This window comes from Mobula hypostoma, chromosome 8 (assembly GCF_963921235.1).
Source record: "Mobula hypostoma chromosome 8, sMobHyp1.1, whole genome shotgun sequence".
NCBI lineage: Eukaryota > Metazoa > Chordata > Chondrichthyes > Myliobatiformes > Myliobatidae > Mobula > Mobula hypostoma.
The window spans coordinates 95416793-95433625 of record NC_086104.1 but is presented as its reverse complement, the minus strand read 5'-3'; the positions used below and the strand labels follow the sequence as shown (position 1 = coordinate 95433625).

The following is a 16833-nucleotide window of genomic DNA, read 5'->3' as shown; positions in this document are numbered from 1 at the left end:
TCACTGATGCTGCCTGACCTGCTGAGTTCCTCCAGCGTGTTGTGAGTGTTGCTTTGACCCCAGCGTCTGCAGATTATTTTGTGTTTAGGAAAGAGAAGCTGAGGTCAGGTCAGAGCAGCCATGAGTGTACTGAAGGGGGTCAGGCACGAGGGGCCAAATGGCCTCCGCTTGCTCCTTGTTTTCCGGTCTGGGTGTTGCCACCATTTCCCATTTTGGGTTGTCAGTGTAGGCTGAAGGGATCGGGGGGTATGGAGGGAAGGCTGGTACAGGGTTCTGAGTTGGATGATCAGACATGATCATACTGAATGGCGGTGCAGGCTCGAAGGGCCGAATGGCCTACTCCTGCACCTATTTTCTATGTTTCTTTGATGTAATGGGTAACACATATCGTTCATAGTAGAAACTGTCGGACATTATTCACAAACAGAGTCTTTGAGTTGTGATCACTTTAAGAACCGGTGTCTGACGTAATGATGTCAGTGTAAGGCGACTGCTTTTGGTTTGTTTGTAATGGAAGTAAAGGGCCGCGGCTTTTGTTCAGCACATAAAATTAACCTCGTGTTTTATTCACACAATCCGACACTAGGACGTCAAGATGTCCCGAGAAGAATGCTGCCGACTGGCTCATTCCAGGCTGCGGGAGCCTGTGCTGTATTGCATGGTTTATTCTTGTAATTTATACTGTGAATAAAGTTTATTTTGATAAAAAGATTCTACTTTTCCCTGTGTATCACATTGTGACCCAGGATTTGTTCTCCGTAACACACAACACACCAGAAAGAAAACCAGCGGAAGTTCAGCCTGTGGCTGATCACGCCCCGCCCCCTTATTTACATACCAGAATGCTTTGCGCAAATGGAAAAGATTATAATTCCTTTTGTAGTTCGCATTAAGGCTTTGTAAATCAACTTTCTGCTGCTTGGAGAAGTTTTGTTAAATGGCTGTTTCTGTTCCAGTGTGATTTTGGTTACAATTGTAGTTGGTCGTATTTACTTTAGAAGGGTAGGGGATGTGTGAGGAGGGAATGGAGAGGACTCAGTGTTAGTATACTCTGGTTTCTCTTCAGATCGTATAAATCTTTCGCCTTTTACTAAAGATTTCCGTGGAGAGGAACGCTCAGAGTCTCAGACAATTTTTTGTTGCCCTGCTTTGGTAGGGCTGGTCTGACGTGAAAAATAGATGTCATTTATCTTTCGCTTCCATGGTGTTTCTACCATTGAAATCAAATCTCAGTGGGTTTGACTACTTCTCTGTCTGCCACAACAGACAGGATCTCCTGGTTGCCACCAACTCTGCTTCCCATTCCCATTCGGCTATGTCCATACATGGCCTCCTCTGCTGCCATGATGAGGCTAAACTCAGGTTGGAGGAGCAACACCTCATATACCATCTGGGTAGTCTCCAGCCCCTTGGTATGAACATCGAATTCTCCAGCTTCCGGTAATTCCCTATCCCAGTTTCACTCTGCCCCTCCCCTAGCTGCCTATCACCTCCTTCTACTACCCATTGTGTTTTCCCCTATTCCTTCTTCACCTTTCCTGCCTATCGCCTCCCTCACTCCTTACTGGTTTTTCACCTGGCACCTACCAGCCTTCTCCTTCCCACCCTCCCCCCACTTTATTTATAGGGCCTCTGCCCCTTCCCCCTACAGTCCTGACGAAGGTTCCGGCCTGAAATGTTGACTGATCGTTTCCACAGATGCTGCCCGACCTGCTGAGTTCCTCCAGCGTGTTGTGAGTGTTGCTCAGTAGGTTTGATTTTGTACCGTATAGCCTACATTATAATAAGGGACTACTTTATGTTTTAGTATTTAAAGTACATTTAGTACATGTTTTGAATCTACCAATTTGTGGATTGTTTAATTTATTCCAGACAATAGAATGAAGACCTATTTGCTTCAGTGCCGGACAATCTAGAGAAGAACCCCTCCCCCCAGAGACTTGAGTTATAAATGGGTCTTAGACCAAAAAATGGCTTGTTATAATTGGGTATTATTACCTTACTTTTATAATTTGATATTAAGTTGCTAAGTAAACAAATGGTAGGCATTTGTATGTTAAGGGTAAACACATTTATTTAGCATAATGCCCCAGTTTATTTAAAAAAACAGTTGATACACTATTAAAATAAAAGGGGAGGAGAGTACCATATAGCCTACATTATAATAAGGAACTACTTTATGTTTTAGTATCACGGCGTTGCATGTGCTATGTTATGTAACTGGCAACAATAAATATCAATCGAGACAGTTTATATAAAAACAACCAAACATTTACACACGGATAAACGATAAGGTAAAAAACAAACGAAAACTTTAACCGGAAGTTAACCACTATGCAGCTGTTCACCAACTTGTCACTCGGCACTGGTTTTTAAAGCGTTAAATGCGAAAACAGTTCTTAAAGCGATAAAGCAAATATAGTCCTTAAAGCGATAAATTCGAAAGTTCAACAGATTTATACGTTCAATTGGGAGAGACGTCTCTGGAGAAGAATTTCTTCATAGACGCGACTTTCCTGCTGGTTCTGTCCACAGGATTCACGATGCCGAAAATAAACAGTTTAAAACAACTGACTTTAAATTCTTTTACAGAGAGAGCAAACCTTTGCATGAACTCTTTGCCATGCAGGTCGCTACTCCGCCAACGAAGACTCAGTAAGGTCGATCCTTTATTAAACTGCCAAACGGTGACAACTCCTCTCGATCCCTCGATCCTGCACTTCGATAGGTTCTTCAGTCTCCCTTCTACTACTGGAATTGGGTAAATCAACACATCTAGCAAAAATTTCCAGTCCAATAATATTGTACCTTGCAACAGAACGCACACTCTGTTTTAAAAATGAAACTGCGTCACAAAAATAAACACGCAACAGAAACGGAGGCACAACATGTTCTACCCGGAAATCTACAAACTAAAAACCCACTGTGTCACCTGGGTCAACCCTTGTATATCCATGGTGCACATGTCATCACGTGACCTCACATCGGCGGGAAAATCACACCAGGTGACCTCCAAAAGACCATTACATCATTCTCTTAAAAAAAAACCTTGTGCATGTAACAGCTATTAGGTGTGTATTGATCTGTACGTGTGGGCCGAGTTCAGATTCTGCCAGTAAAGAATCATGAAACTTAGCTCCCATCTCCAGTGTTTTTATTAATAGAATTGTCGTGTAACCAGGCCACATACACAACAGATTTGAATGAGGAATGAAGTGTCTTGACTCACTTGTGGACACTCCACACACTTTGGGGTCTGCCCAGAGCTCATTGCTCTTTCAGTACAAGAAGTGAATGAACCTTCCTGACATGTTACAGGCTGTGTAAGTATGTGTTAAGGCATTGGTCAGACTGCACTGAGAGATATTGTGAACAGTTTTGGACCCCTTTTGAAAGAAAAGACAAGCTAGCATTGTTCATGAATTATTCCGGGGATGAAAGGGTTAACATATGAGCAGCGTTTGATGGAGTTTAGAAGAATGAGTGGGAAACCTAACAAATATTGAAAGGCCTTGAATCTAGGTCATGGGAAGTCTCCACGACCTGAACTTGAACTAGAGGACACAGCCTCAGAATACAAGGATGTCCCTTCAGGATAGAGATGAGAAGGAATTTCTTTAGCCAGAGGGTGATGAATCTGAAGAATTCATTACTACAAAGGGCTGTGGAGGTCAAGTCATTATGTATATTTAAAGCAAAAGCTGATAGGTTCTTGATTGGTAAAGTGTGGAAGTTTATGTGGAGAAGGCAGGAGAAAGCGTTTGAGAGGGAAGATAAATCGGCTATGATGGGGCAGACTGGATGGGCCAAACTGCCGAATTTGTTCCTCTGTCTTATGGTCTTAGGGGTTACGTAGAAGCTTGGTGTGGCCAAAGCAAGTATTTTGTGGGATGACCTGTCTAAGGCCCTTCTGACACCGGACATCCAGGGGCTAGGTCCTGTGTACAATAAAACATGACTGAAAGCATTGACTGTGTCGTGTAAGAATGAAAGAGGTTGTGTGGGTTATTCTTGTAGGGTAGGATATAGGGCAAATGTGACGCTGAAAATGGATGATCAGCATAGACAAATCCCCAGGGCCAGATGGTCTGCATCCCAGAGTGCTTAAGGAAGTAGCCCAAGAAATAGTGGATGCATTAGTGGTAATTTTTCAAAACTCTTTAGAATCTGGATTAATTCCTGAGGATTGGAGGGTGGCTAATGTAACCCTGCTTTTTAAAAAATGGCCTCTGCTTGCTCCTTGTTTTCTGGTCTGGGTGTTGCCCACGTTTCCCATTTTGGGTTGTCAGTGTAGGCTGAAGGGATCAGGGGATATGGAGAGAAAGTAGGTACAGGGTTCTGAGTTGGATGATCAGCCATGATCATACTGAATGGCAGTGCAGACTTGAAGGGCCGAATGGCCTACTCCTGCACCTATTTTCTATATTTCTATGTTTCTATATTGCAGGTAAAATCTCTGCATCCCAGGCTGAAAGACGGAGTTTTGGTCTGTAGGAGAATGAAGGGTTATCCCCAGCAGGAAGGAAAGAGGAGCTGAGGTCAGGTCAGAGCAGCCATGAGTGTACTGAAGGGGGTCAGGCACGAGGGGCCAAATGGCCTCCGCTTGCTCCTTGTTTTCCGGTCTGGGTGTTGCCACCATTTCCCATTTTGGGTTGTCAGTGTAGGCTGAAGGGATCGGGGGGTATGGAGGGAAGGCTGGTACAGGGTTCTGAGTTGGATGATCAGACATGATCATACTGAATGGCGGTGCAGGCTCGAAGGGCCGAATGGCCTACTCCTGCACCTATTTTCTATGTTTCTTTGATGTAATGGGTAACACATATCGTTCATAGTAGAAACTGTCGGACATTATTCACAAACAGAGTCTTTGAGTTGTGATCACTTTAAGAACCGGTGTCTGACGTAATGATGTCAGTGTAAGGCGACTGCTTTTGGTTTGTTTGTAATGGAAGTAAAGGGCCGCGGCTTTTGTTCAGCACATAAAATTAACCTCGTGTTTTATTCACACAATCCGACACTAGGACGTCAAGATGTCCCGAGAAGAATGCTGCCGACTGGCTCATTCCAGGCTGCGGGAGCCTGTGCTGTATTGCATGGTTTATTCTTGTAATTTATACTGTGAATAAAGTTTATTTTGATAAAAAGATTCTACTTTTCCCTGTGTATCACATTGTGACCCAGGATTTGTTCTCCGTAACACACAACACACCAGAAAGAAAACCAGCGGAAGTTCAGCCTGTGGCTGATCACGCCCCGCCCCCTTATTTACATACCAGAATGCTTTGCGCAAATGGAAAAGATTATAATTCCTTTTGTAGTTCGCATTAAGGCTTTGTAAATCAACTTTCTGCTGCTTGGAGAAGTTTTGTTAAATGGCTGTTTCTGTTCCAGTGTGATTTTGGTTACAATTGTAGTTGGTCGTATTTACTTTAGAAGGGTAGGGGATGTGTGAGGAGGGAATGGAGAGGACTCGGTGTCAGTAAACTCTGGTTTCTCCTCAGATCGTATAAATCTTTCGCCTTTTACTAAAGATTTCCGTGGAGAGGAACGCTCAGAGTCTCAAACAATTTTTTGTTGCCCTGCTTCGGTAGGGCTGGTCTGACGTGAAAAATAGATGTTATTTACTATTCACGTCCGGGGTGTTTCTACCATTGAATCTGACTTTGTATCGATCCTGTATTGTAAGGGACTACTTTATCTCTGAGTAACACGTTTGCATGTGCTATTAGCCATGTATTGATCTGTACGTGTGTCGATTGTAAAACGCAAACACGAGGAAATCTGCAGATGCTGGAAATTCAAGGAACACACATCAAAGTTGCTGGTGAACGCAGCAGGCCAGACAGCATCTCTAGGAAGAGGTACAGTCGACGTTTCAGGCCGAGACCCTTCGTCAGGACTAACTGAAGGAAGAGTGAGTAAGAGATTTGAAAGTTGGAGGGGGAGATCCAAAATGGTAGGAGAAGACGGGAGGGGGAGGGATGGAGCCAAGAGCTGGACAGGTGATAGGCAAAAGGGGTACGAAAGGATCATGGGACAGGAGGTCTGGGAAGAAAGACAAGGAGGGGGGGAAAACCCAGAGGATGGGCAAGGGATATAGTCAGAGGGAGAAAAAGGACAGAAAGAATGTGTGTATATAAATAAATAACGGATGGCGGATGGGGTACGATGGGGAGGTGGGGCATTAGCAGAAGTTAGAGAAGTCGATGTTCATGCCATCAGGTTGAAGGCTACCCAGACGGAATATAAGCTGTTGTTCCTCCAACCTGAGTGTGGTTTCATCTTTACAGTAGAGGAGGCAGTGGATAGACATGTCAGAATGGGAATGGGATGTGGAATTAAAATGTGTGTCCACTGGGAGATCCTGCTTTCTCTGGTGTTCAGCAAAGCGGTCTCCCAGTCTGCATCGGGTCTCACCAATATATAAAAGGCCGCATCGGGAGCACCGGACGCAGTGTATCACCCCAGCTGACTCACAGGTGAAGTGTCGCCTCACCTGGAAGGACTGTCTGGGGCCCTGAATGGTGGTAAGGGAGGAAGTGTAAGGGCATGTGTAGCACTTGTTCTGCTTACAAGGATAAGCGCCAGGAGGGAGATCGGTGTGAAGGGATGCGGGGGAAGAATGGACAAGGGAGTCGCGTAGGGAGCGATCCCTGCGGGAAGCAGAGAGGGGGGACCCATCCTCTGGGCTCCCCCCCCCTTTCTTTCTCCCTAGGCCTCCTGTCCCATGATCCTCTCGTATCCCTTTTGCCAATCAAATTTTCAGCTCTTGGCTCCATCCCTCCCCCTCCTGTCTTCTCCTATCATTTTGGATCTCCCCCTCCCCCTCCCACTTTCAAATCTCTTACTATCTCTTCTTTCAGTTAGTCCTGACGAAGGGTCTTGGCCCAAAATGTTGACTGTACCTCTTCCTAGAGATGCTGCCTGGCCTGCTGCGTTCACCAGTATTTTTATGTGTGTTGCATGTTCTTGATTGGTAAAGTGCGGAAGTTTATGTGGAGAAGGCAGGAGAAAGCGTTTGAGAGGGAAGATAAATCGGCTATGATGGGGCAGACTTGCTGGGCCAAATTGCCGAATTTGTTCCTCTGTCTTATGGTCTTAGGGGTTACGTTGAAGCTTGGTGTGGCCAAAGCAAGTATTTTGTGGGAATGACCTGTCTAAGGCCCTTCTGACACCGGACATCCAGGGGCTAGGTCCTGTGTACAATAAAACATGACTGAAAGCATTGACTGTGTCATGTAAGAATGAAAGAGATTGTGTGGTTTATTCTTGTAGTCTTTAATTATGGGTAAGGGAGGGTAGGATATAGGGCGAATGTGATTGCTGAAAGTGCAAGTAAAATCAAGTGCAAGTATATTGCAGGTAAAATTTCTGCATCCCAGGGTGAGGGAAGTGGATTTTTGGTCTGTAGGAGAATGAAGGGTTATCCCCAGCAGGAAGGAAAGAGGAGCTGAGGTCAGGTCAGAGTAGCCATGAGTTTACTGAAAGGGGTCAGGCACGAGGGGCCAAATGGCCTCCGCTGCTCCTGGTTTTCTGGTCTGAGCGTTGCCCACGTTGCCCATTTTGGGCTGTCAGTGTAGGCTGATGTAATGGATGACACATATTGTTCATAATAGAAACTGTTGGACATTATTCACAAACACAGTCTTTGAGTTGTGTTCACTTTAAGAACCGGTGTCTGACATAATGATGTCAGTGTAAGGTGATTGCTTTTGGTTTGTTGGTAATGGAAGTAAAGGGCCGTGGCTTTTGTTCAGCACATAAAATTAATCTTGTGTTTTATTCACACAATCCTACAGTAGTACATCAAGATGTCCCAAGAGGAATGCTGCCTACTGGCACATTCCAGGCTCCGTGCTGAGGGACAGACGGAAACCTGGTGCAGCCACTGCAAGGGCTCGGTGGGGAAGGACCACAGTGTAGGGTTCATTCACTACAGGATGGAGAGGGGCCGGGTCGGGTGAGGAAGCCCCACAATTAATGTATTAGTGAACCACCCCAGGGGTCACATGAGTGGCAACAGTCCTATTGGTTACAGCAACATTCACAACACGTTGGAGGAACTCAGCAGGTCAGGCAGCATCCGTGGAAAAGATCAGTTGATGTTTCAGGCCGGGACCCTTCGTCAGGACTGTAGGGGGAAGGGGCAGAGGCCCTATAAAGAAGGTGGGAGGAGGGTGGGAAGGAGAAGGCTGGTAGGTTCCAGGTGAAAAACCAGTAAGGGGAAAGATAAAGGGGTGGGGGAGGGGATAGGCAGGAAAGATGAAGAAGGAATAGGGAAAACATCGGGTAGTAGTAGAAGGAGGCGGAACCATGAGGGAGGTGATAGGCAGCTGGGGGAGGGGGCAGAGTGAAATGGGGATAGAGGAAGGGAGGGGGAGGGAATTACTGGAAGTTGGAGAATTTTATGTTCATACCAAAGGGCTGGAGACTACCAAGACGGTATATGAGGTGTTGCTCCTATACCAAGGGGCTGGAGATTAAGGAATGGAATTGACATTCCGTAACACATTGACTGTGAATATAACAATGAAAAGGTATTGCATGGTGTATTCTTGTAATTTTTCCATTACAAATAAAGTTTATTTTGATTTTTAAAAATTCTAATTTACAGTATCTGCACTTTTCCCTGTGTATCACATTCTGATGCTGGTTTTGTTCTCTATAACAGTTAACACACTAGGACAAAAAACACAAAGTTCAGTCACAAACAGGAGACAATTCTTCTGGTGCTGGAAGTCCAAGCAACACACACAAAATGCTGGAGTAACTCAGCAGGACAGGCAGCACCTATGGAAAAGCGTACAGTCGATGTTTCAGGCCAAGACCCTTCAGCAGGAGTGGAGGGAAAAAGAAGAGTCCGAGTTAGGTGGAGTGGGGAGAGGAGAGCAGGAACTCAGGGTGATAGGTGAAACCTGGCGGGGAGTAAAGCTGGGAAGTGGATTGGTAAAAGGTAAAGGGCTGGAGAAGGGGGAATCTGATAGGAGAGGACAGAAAGCATTGGAAGAAAGAAAAGGGGTGGTGATGGGCAGGCAAGCAGATAGAAATGGGGAGCAGTGAAGTTCAGCCTGTGCTGCTCACACCCAGCCCCCTCATTTACATACCAGAATGCTTTGTGCCTCTGCTCAAGAATAATAATTCTTCTTTTGGTTTGTTCACGCTTAGAGTTTGTAAAATAACCTTTTACTGCTCATAGAAGTTCTGTTAAATGGCTGTTTCTGTTCCAGTGTGATTTTGGTTACAATTGTAGCTGGTCGTATTTACTTTAGAAGGGTAGGGGATGTGTGAGGAGGGAATGGAGAGGACTCAATGTCAGTATACTCTGGTTTCTCTTCAGATGGAATAAATCTTTCGCCTTTTACTAAAGATTTCCGTGGAGAGGAACACTCAGAGTCTCAGACAATTTTTTGTTGCCCTGCTTTGGTGGGGCTGGTCTAATGTGAAAAATAGATTTTTATTATGTATGGAGTTTATCCACCAATGTTCATTACAAACCCCTGGATTTGCAGAACTATCTGGACTACACCTCTTCCCAGCCCTCACCGTCTCTCAATTTCCCCTGTCTCTGCCACATCTGCTCTCAGGATGAGGCTTTTCACTCCTGAACGAAGGAGATATACTTTTTAAAGAATGGGGTTTCCCTTCCTCCATCAATACTGCCCTGAACCGCATCTCTTCCATTTCACGCAAGTCTGCCCTCACCCCATCCTCTCATCACCCTACCACCCCACCAGTTTCTCCGTCCAGTGCATAATTCTCGAAAACTTCTGCCATCTCCAACAGGATCCCACCACCAAACACATCTTTCCCTCTCCCCCCCCCCCCACTCCCTGCTTTCCGCAAGGTTGCTACCTTGCATAGACCCCTTGTCCATTCGTCCCTCTCCACTGATCTCCCTCCTGAGGCTTATCCTTGCAAGTGGAACAAGTGCTACACCTGCCCCTACACCACCTCCCTCACTACCATTCAGGGCCCCAAACAGTCCTTCCAGGTGAGGCGACACTTCATCTGTGAGTCTGCGGTCATGTACTGTGTCTGGTGCTCCCGGTGCAGCCTCCTGTATATCGGTGAGACCTGGCGTAGATTGGGAGACCGCTTCGCTGAGCATCTACACTCCGTCCACCAGAGCAAATGGGATCTCCCAGTGAACACCTTTTTTAATTCCACTTCCCATTCCGATACGTCCATCCATGGCCTCCTCCTCTGTCAAAATGAGGCCACACTCAGGTTGGAGGAACAACTCCTTGTATTCAGTCTGGGTAGCCTCCAGCCTCCAACCTGATGGCATGAGCATTGATTTCTCAAATTTCCAGTACTACCTCCACCCCCCCTTCACGAATCCCCATTCCCTTTTCCCTCTGACCTTATCTCCTCGCCCACCCAGCGCCTCCCTCTGGTGCTCTTCTCCCCTTTTTTCTTTCTTCCTGGGTCTTCTGACTCCTTCACCAATGAACTTCCCAGCTCTTGACTTCATTCCTCCCCCTCCTGGTTTCACTTATCACCTGGTGTTTCTCTCTCCCCTTCCCCCAGCTTTAAAGTCTATTCTTCAGCTTTTTTTCCCCCCTCCAGTCCTGCCGAAGGGTTTTGGCCTGAAATGCCAACTGTACATTTTTCTGTAGATGCTGCCTGGCCTGCGGCATTATGTATGTGTTACTATGGATAAAGTTTATTTAGAGATATTCAAAGTGAATGGGCGTGAAGGGCTACCTGATTATTCCTGGTGTGACACCCTGGCCCCTCTCTCTGCCGTTGCTGTACAGCATCAGGAGGTCTCTGCCTAAAGCCCGATCCCTGGAGGAAAAGTCCCAGCTGTGGTCTCATGGTTGTTGGAAGATCACAAAGCTCCTGAACATGGGGAATTAGAGGCCAAACTGGAGTCATAGGTCTATTGCTGTCTGCTCCACCTTCGAAGGATAGCAACAGCCATGAATAAGACCGGGATGTCCTAGTGACAGACCAGCGCGAGCGAAGACTGTTGGCTGCCCCAGGGTCAGTGAGTTGTCGGTGGTTTCCAGAGTCGAAGCTTTGTATGGCAGGAAGACCAGGGTCTGATAGCCCCCGGCCCCCCCGGAGTGGGAGGGGAGGACCAGGGCCTGTTTCGTTACTTGTTGAGTTCTGTGTTGGTCTGCCGAGCGTTAAGGACATGCTCTTGGTGCTGGAATGTGCAGCAAAGTGGTTCGACCCCACCCATCACACCCCTGGGTTTGTTGGTTGTTAACGCAAGTGATGCATCTCACTCTTTCAGTGTAGATGTGATAAATAAGCTTGAATCTGAACTTCATTTCAACGATTCCACAAATATGTGAGGAGGTGTAGAAAGACGCACGCAATTGTTTGTTTCCTCTTAACAATTGTGGCTCTGTAAAAAGACCAGTACAGTTCTCCAGTCCTTACTCCTTCTCCACACTTTCCTAAACATGGTGATTTTTTAAAATTTGGGAAGCAAGGACTGAATCCCCTATTCTACTGCTAAGATAAGCAGGATAAGTGATTTCAATGAGAATAAGCTACTTGGGTAACGATGGGTTTTTGTTTTGATGGCAAAGTTTAGATAACTTTACCAGAATGGCGCGGTTGCTTAGCAATTAGCGTATCACTTTACAGCGATAAGGGTTCCATTTCCGCCATTGTCTGTAAGAAATTTGTACCAATCTCCCCATGGCTCTGTGGGTTTACCCCACATTCCAAAGATGTGTGAAACTACCTGGTTTCCTTGACTTCATAAACCTCAGGAATACACAACCTGGTCCCACCAAATCCGTGACATTGAGACGGCTCTCCCACCTCAAACCCCAGTTTGTGTGGATGCTGTGTAATTTGCTACCCTGTCACAACTCAGTGCATACAATTAAAGGAATTCTACTTATGAATCTTAACTTAGCTAAACTTAAGTAAAGGAAAGAAAGGAAAAAACAAAAAGGGCCCATTATAGCCAAACAGTCAAATTGGCACGGGTTGGAGCTCAACTCTTCCAAAAGTCACACATATTCACTGATCCTCAGCGGACCTCAGCTCCATCGAATCACGGTCCCCCACTGGGTCGAATCCTATGACTAGTTTGTTCCAGTGTCTTCTCTCCATCTCCTGCCAATTTTTTTTTTTAAAAAAAGGACCCAGCTCACATTCCAAAGCAGCGGATATCTCTAACCATAACGTAAACACTGCTTCTGCAGAAAAACCCATTACATTAGCAATGAAACCCTTCCCAGGGGGTTACAGGTGAGTGAGTTGAGGGCATGTGTGGTGACACTTGCTGTCTGCCCAGTACGATCGTCACTGACTTGATCGGATGCCAACAACTCATTTCACTGTTTTGCTGTCCATGTGATTAATAAAAGGTAATCTTTATCTCAGGAGTCAGAAAGAGGTCCTTCAGCCACTGAGTCTGTGCTGGAAATCGAGCACCCGTTAATCCAGCGTACATTTTGTTTTATTCCCCACACTTTCCCATCAACTGCCTACAGGTCCAGGCCATCTGCTGCTGGGTGTGGGCAGAGGCAGGATTTGATTTTTAAGCACATTTTCCTTTACAGTGGATTACATTATGCTGAGCTCTTTCCCTGAGGTCAGGCAGACATTGATGCCTCTGCTTCCCCGCTGTAGAGACCTGGAGTCGATCCTGACCCTCGGGGGCAGTCTGTACGCTGCTTGCTCCTTCTCCCTGTGACCCCGGGCTTGATGGAGGAACGAATGAGGGAGGAGTGGTTGAGCACTCTTTATGCCCTTGAGCTGAGGAGATTGGGGAGAGATTTGACAGAGGTATATAAAATTGTGAGTGAGGGGTATAGATGAGATAAATGCAAGCAGGCTTTTTCCACTGAGGTTGGGTGAGACTAGAACTAGAGGTCATGGGTTAAGGGTGAAAGATGAAATGTTTGAGGGGAACATGAAGAGGAACCTGGTGAGAGTGTGGAGCGAGCTGCCGGTGGAAGTGGGTTTGATTGCAACATTTAAGAGCAGTTTGGATAGGTATTTGGATGGGAAGGATACAGAGGGCTCTGGTCCAGATGCACATCAGTGGAGTGCAGCACAATAAGAGCCTGGAGGGGCTGGAGATCATTTTTCTGTGCTGTTGTGCGCTCTCTCTGACAAGAGTAGGTTGAGGCGTACAGGGAAATGGAAATTGGGGAGGCACTGGCGTCCTACAGCCCAGGTGCAGGCCTTTTGGCCCATCAAGTCTGTGCTAACCACCAAGGACCCATTTCCGCTAATCCCGTGTTCCTCTCACTCCCATCAACACCGGATTGGATTGTACCACTGGCCCATACACTGGCAGTGCACCACTGAGAGTTGGTAGGCACCTGATGAGATGAATGGCCACCTAAGGATGCAACAACATCTAAACGCTTTCATGAACATGACCCGAACAATATTTTCCCCAACAGCTCAGTTGACCCTGAAATAGCTCATGCTCTAATTAGTGATGTCCCCAGAGACCCAGACGCTGAAGGGGAGATGTTTTGTTCTCCTGATCTCGGAGTTGTGTGAGGAATTGGAGTTATGGCAGGCAAGTCAGAATCAGGTTTATTATCACCGGCAGGGGAAGTGAGATTTGTTAACTTAGCAGCAACCGTTCAATGCAATGCATAATCTAGCAGAGAGAGAAAATAATAAATAAAATGAAATAATAATAAATAAGTAAATCAATTACAGTATACTTATATTGAATAGCTATTAAAATGTGCAAAAAACAGAAATGCTGTATATTTAAAAGAAAACGTGAGGTAGTGTCCAAGGGTCCACTTAGGAATGGGATGGCAGAGGGGAAGAAACTGTTCCTGAATCACTGAGTGTGAGCCTTCAGGCTTCTGTATCTCCTACCTGCTGGAGGTCCTTAGTAATGGACACTGCCTTTCTGAGACACCACTCCCTGAAGATGTCCTGGGTACTTTGTAGGCTCGTACCCAAGATGGAGCTGACTAGATTTACAACCCTCTGCAGCTTCTTTCGGTCCTGTGCAGTAGCCCCCCACCCCCCAATACCAGACAGTGATGCAGCCTGTCAGAATGCTCGCCACAGTACATGTACAAAAGTTTGAGTGTATTTGTTGACAAGCCAGTGAAGTACTCCTAATGAAGTATAGCCGCTGTCTTGCCTCCTTGTCAAACAGCAGTGCAGCTGACTGGTTAGTAAAAGTAAATGAAGATGAGCTTGGTTTCCTGGCACCTAAAGTTATAATGGTAAGGATACAGGTCCCAGAATCTTACAGTTTGGTGCAGCACTTTACGGTTACTTGCACATTGTGTTTTATAGAATTGTTTTATATTTATTTATTGCTTCTTATGCTGCTGCATCGGATCCAGAGTAACAATCGCCTTGTTCTCCTTTACACTCGTGCACTGAAGAATGACAGTGAACTTGAACGAGAGACAACATCCATTATCAAGGACCCCCACGCTCTCTTCTCACTGCTGCCATCGGGAAGGAGGTACAGGAGCCTCAGGACCCACACCACCAGGTTCAGGAGCAGTTATCACCCCTCAACCGTCAGGCTGCTGAACTGGTGTGGGTAACTTCACTCACCTCAACTCGGAACTGATTCCACAATCTATGGACTCACTCTCTCAGACTATACAGCTCATGTTCTCAATATTGTTTATTAGTACTTACTTTTATTTGCACAGTTTGTCATCTTTTGCACGAGGTTTGTGAGTAGTTGCTCATTGATTCTATTGTGTTGCATTATACCTACTGTGAATCTCCACAAGAAAATGAATCTCAGGCTAGTATATGATACTTTGATAATAAATTTACTTCAACATTTAAACTTTGATATAACTGTAGAAGTGATTATGTTGCCGTTCCGGGTCTTATTGCCTCTGAGTGACCTGGGGTGGTGTGGATAACAGTGATCTTCAGTGCATGTTACAGCCTTTTTGTGGTATCTGATGCCTGGCCTAAGGATGCCCCATGAGTATTACACGGGATAGGTGGTGCAGGTGTGTATGTTGGTCCTGGGGTTCGATTGAAATGGTGCTTTTTACAGGACCATTTTGGAGCAGACCTCTCAGGTAGGTGGTCCTTTACACTTGCAATGACAGGAAACTACAGCAGGAAGCAATTTCATTAATGGTAGGAAACTATTGCTTTTCTAGAGTAAACTGTTTATTATACTTGCAATGCTACAAATTCACATTACTTCCGTTTTCAAGTTGCAGATCTGGCTCACTAGATGTTGGCTCGATTCTCCATGCACTTTTAGTCCAGGTTCCTGTGCTCTTTTTAAAAGACCTGGGTCCCTTATCAGCACTCCTTTTAAATGTACTGGGTTCAGTGGAATGTTACTGTTTTTAGTTTCAATTAAATATGGAATATTAATAACAGAATATCTGTCCAGTTCCACGGACCCAGAGCGTGCTGGATTAACGGCTTTCTACAGTACTTTCTCTTCGCTGCTCTGATCTCCCATCCTGTGGTCAGAGGGAGACCTGCCCACCAAACCTAGTGGGCTGGGATCAAGCCGAGGGTGGGGGGGAGGGGATGTGGATGGTGTGGTAGAACGAGGTACTGATGCTCATCTTCTCCTTGTACAGACCACCTTGCCGTCCTTCAAGAAAGCTGACTTCTCGGTGATCCGTCAGCACGAGGACTTTGTCTGGCTGCACGACGTCCTGGTTGAGAATGAGGAATACGCCGGGATTATTGTGAGTAGACTAGAACGCGTAGCTGCCGACGGCTTCTGTCCGCCAGTCCGTTCCGCGACCGAATGTGCACGAGGATCTGTGTGTTTGGGAGTTGAGACGCGACTCACTACAGCTGGTGGATAGGTGCCCAACATTTGGGAGGGGGATGGGGGCTTAATTAGAACATAAGAACAGTACAGCACGCAAACAGCCCCATGGACCACCATATTTTGTGACACTAATTAAGCACTGAACTGAACTAATGCCTTCTACCTTCACAATGTCCGTATCCCTCCATTCTCTGCATACTCGTGTGACAACCTAACAGCCCCCTAAATGCCTCTATTGTATTTGCCTCCACTGCTACTCCTGGCAGTGCGTCCTAGCCACACACCACCTGTGTACTTCCTACATTAAAAAAATATGCTGGGCATATCTCTTTGAACTTGCCCCTCTCACCTTGCCCTCTGCTATTAGACATTTCAGCCTGTGGTTTTATATCAAGTCTCCACCACTCCGGAGAATACGACCCAAGCTGCCCAACTTCATAAGCCTCTAATCTAGCCGAAATCCTCGTAAGCCTCCTCTTCATTTGTCCTCTCTCCACACTGCCCCAGTGAATCAGGAAATGAAATGTTCCTGCTGCCCGGAGCGTGAGGGAACCCCACTTTCTGTTTTGGCTACCACACATGGGCAGAGATATGTTGCCTTTGGAGTGGGTATATATCGCAGGTATAGAAATGATGCCAGTTTGGGATTCAATTGTATCGTCTTCTGCAAACTTCACCAGTGCTCTAGAGTTTAGTGGGTTGAGTGTTAATTCTTATTGAGGAGTTGGAAGTGAAGATTAAAAATAAAACTGCAGATGTTGGAAATCTCAAACAAAGAAAGCTGTGGAAATACTCTCTGAGGTTGGATCCCCAGAACTTTGATCTGGGTTTCCAGTATGACATCTTTAACTCTTTTTCTCTCTCTACAGTTCTCTGCTCCTCCTTCCATAGATGCAGCCTGACCTGAGATTTTCCAGAAAGTTCAGTTTTGAGCTAAAGTGGTATAAGGGTTTGATGCCAGTGAGAATGTGGGCATACAAAGGGTGACATTGGAACTATTTCTTCACTCACTAAAGCAGAGGTCCCCAACCTCCGGGCTGCGGACCGATACCGGGCCGCGAAGAATGCAGCGGTGCAGTGGTAGCTGGAACGCACCCAGC

At 46.0% G+C, this 16833-nt stretch overlaps 1 protein-coding gene and 3 non-coding genes across 4 annotated transcripts in view; all 4 read left to right on the top strand.

Moving 5' to 3' along the window:
- The window catches only part of snx5 (sorting nexin 5), a 76602-nt gene that overhangs the window by 31346 nt on the left and 28423 nt on the right, over positions 1-16833 (top strand). The window contains exon 3 of the mRNA XM_063056392.1: positions 15534-15644. Coding sequence (XP_062912462.1) covers positions 15534-15644 — 111 coding nt within the window. The remainder of the gene's footprint in view (positions 1-15533; positions 15645-16833) is intronic.
- On the top strand, positions 1047-1160 carry LOC134351250 (U5 spliceosomal RNA). The gene has a single exon (XR_010019096.1). It is a non-coding gene; the product is annotated as a U5 spliceosomal RNA (small nuclear RNA).
- Positions 5482-5595, top strand: LOC134351256 (U5 spliceosomal RNA). Its single transcript, XR_010019102.1, has one exon. It is a non-coding gene; the product is annotated as a U5 spliceosomal RNA (small nuclear RNA).
- LOC134351255 (U5 spliceosomal RNA) lies at positions 9318-9431 on the top strand. The gene has a single exon (XR_010019101.1). It is a non-coding gene; the product is annotated as a U5 spliceosomal RNA (small nuclear RNA).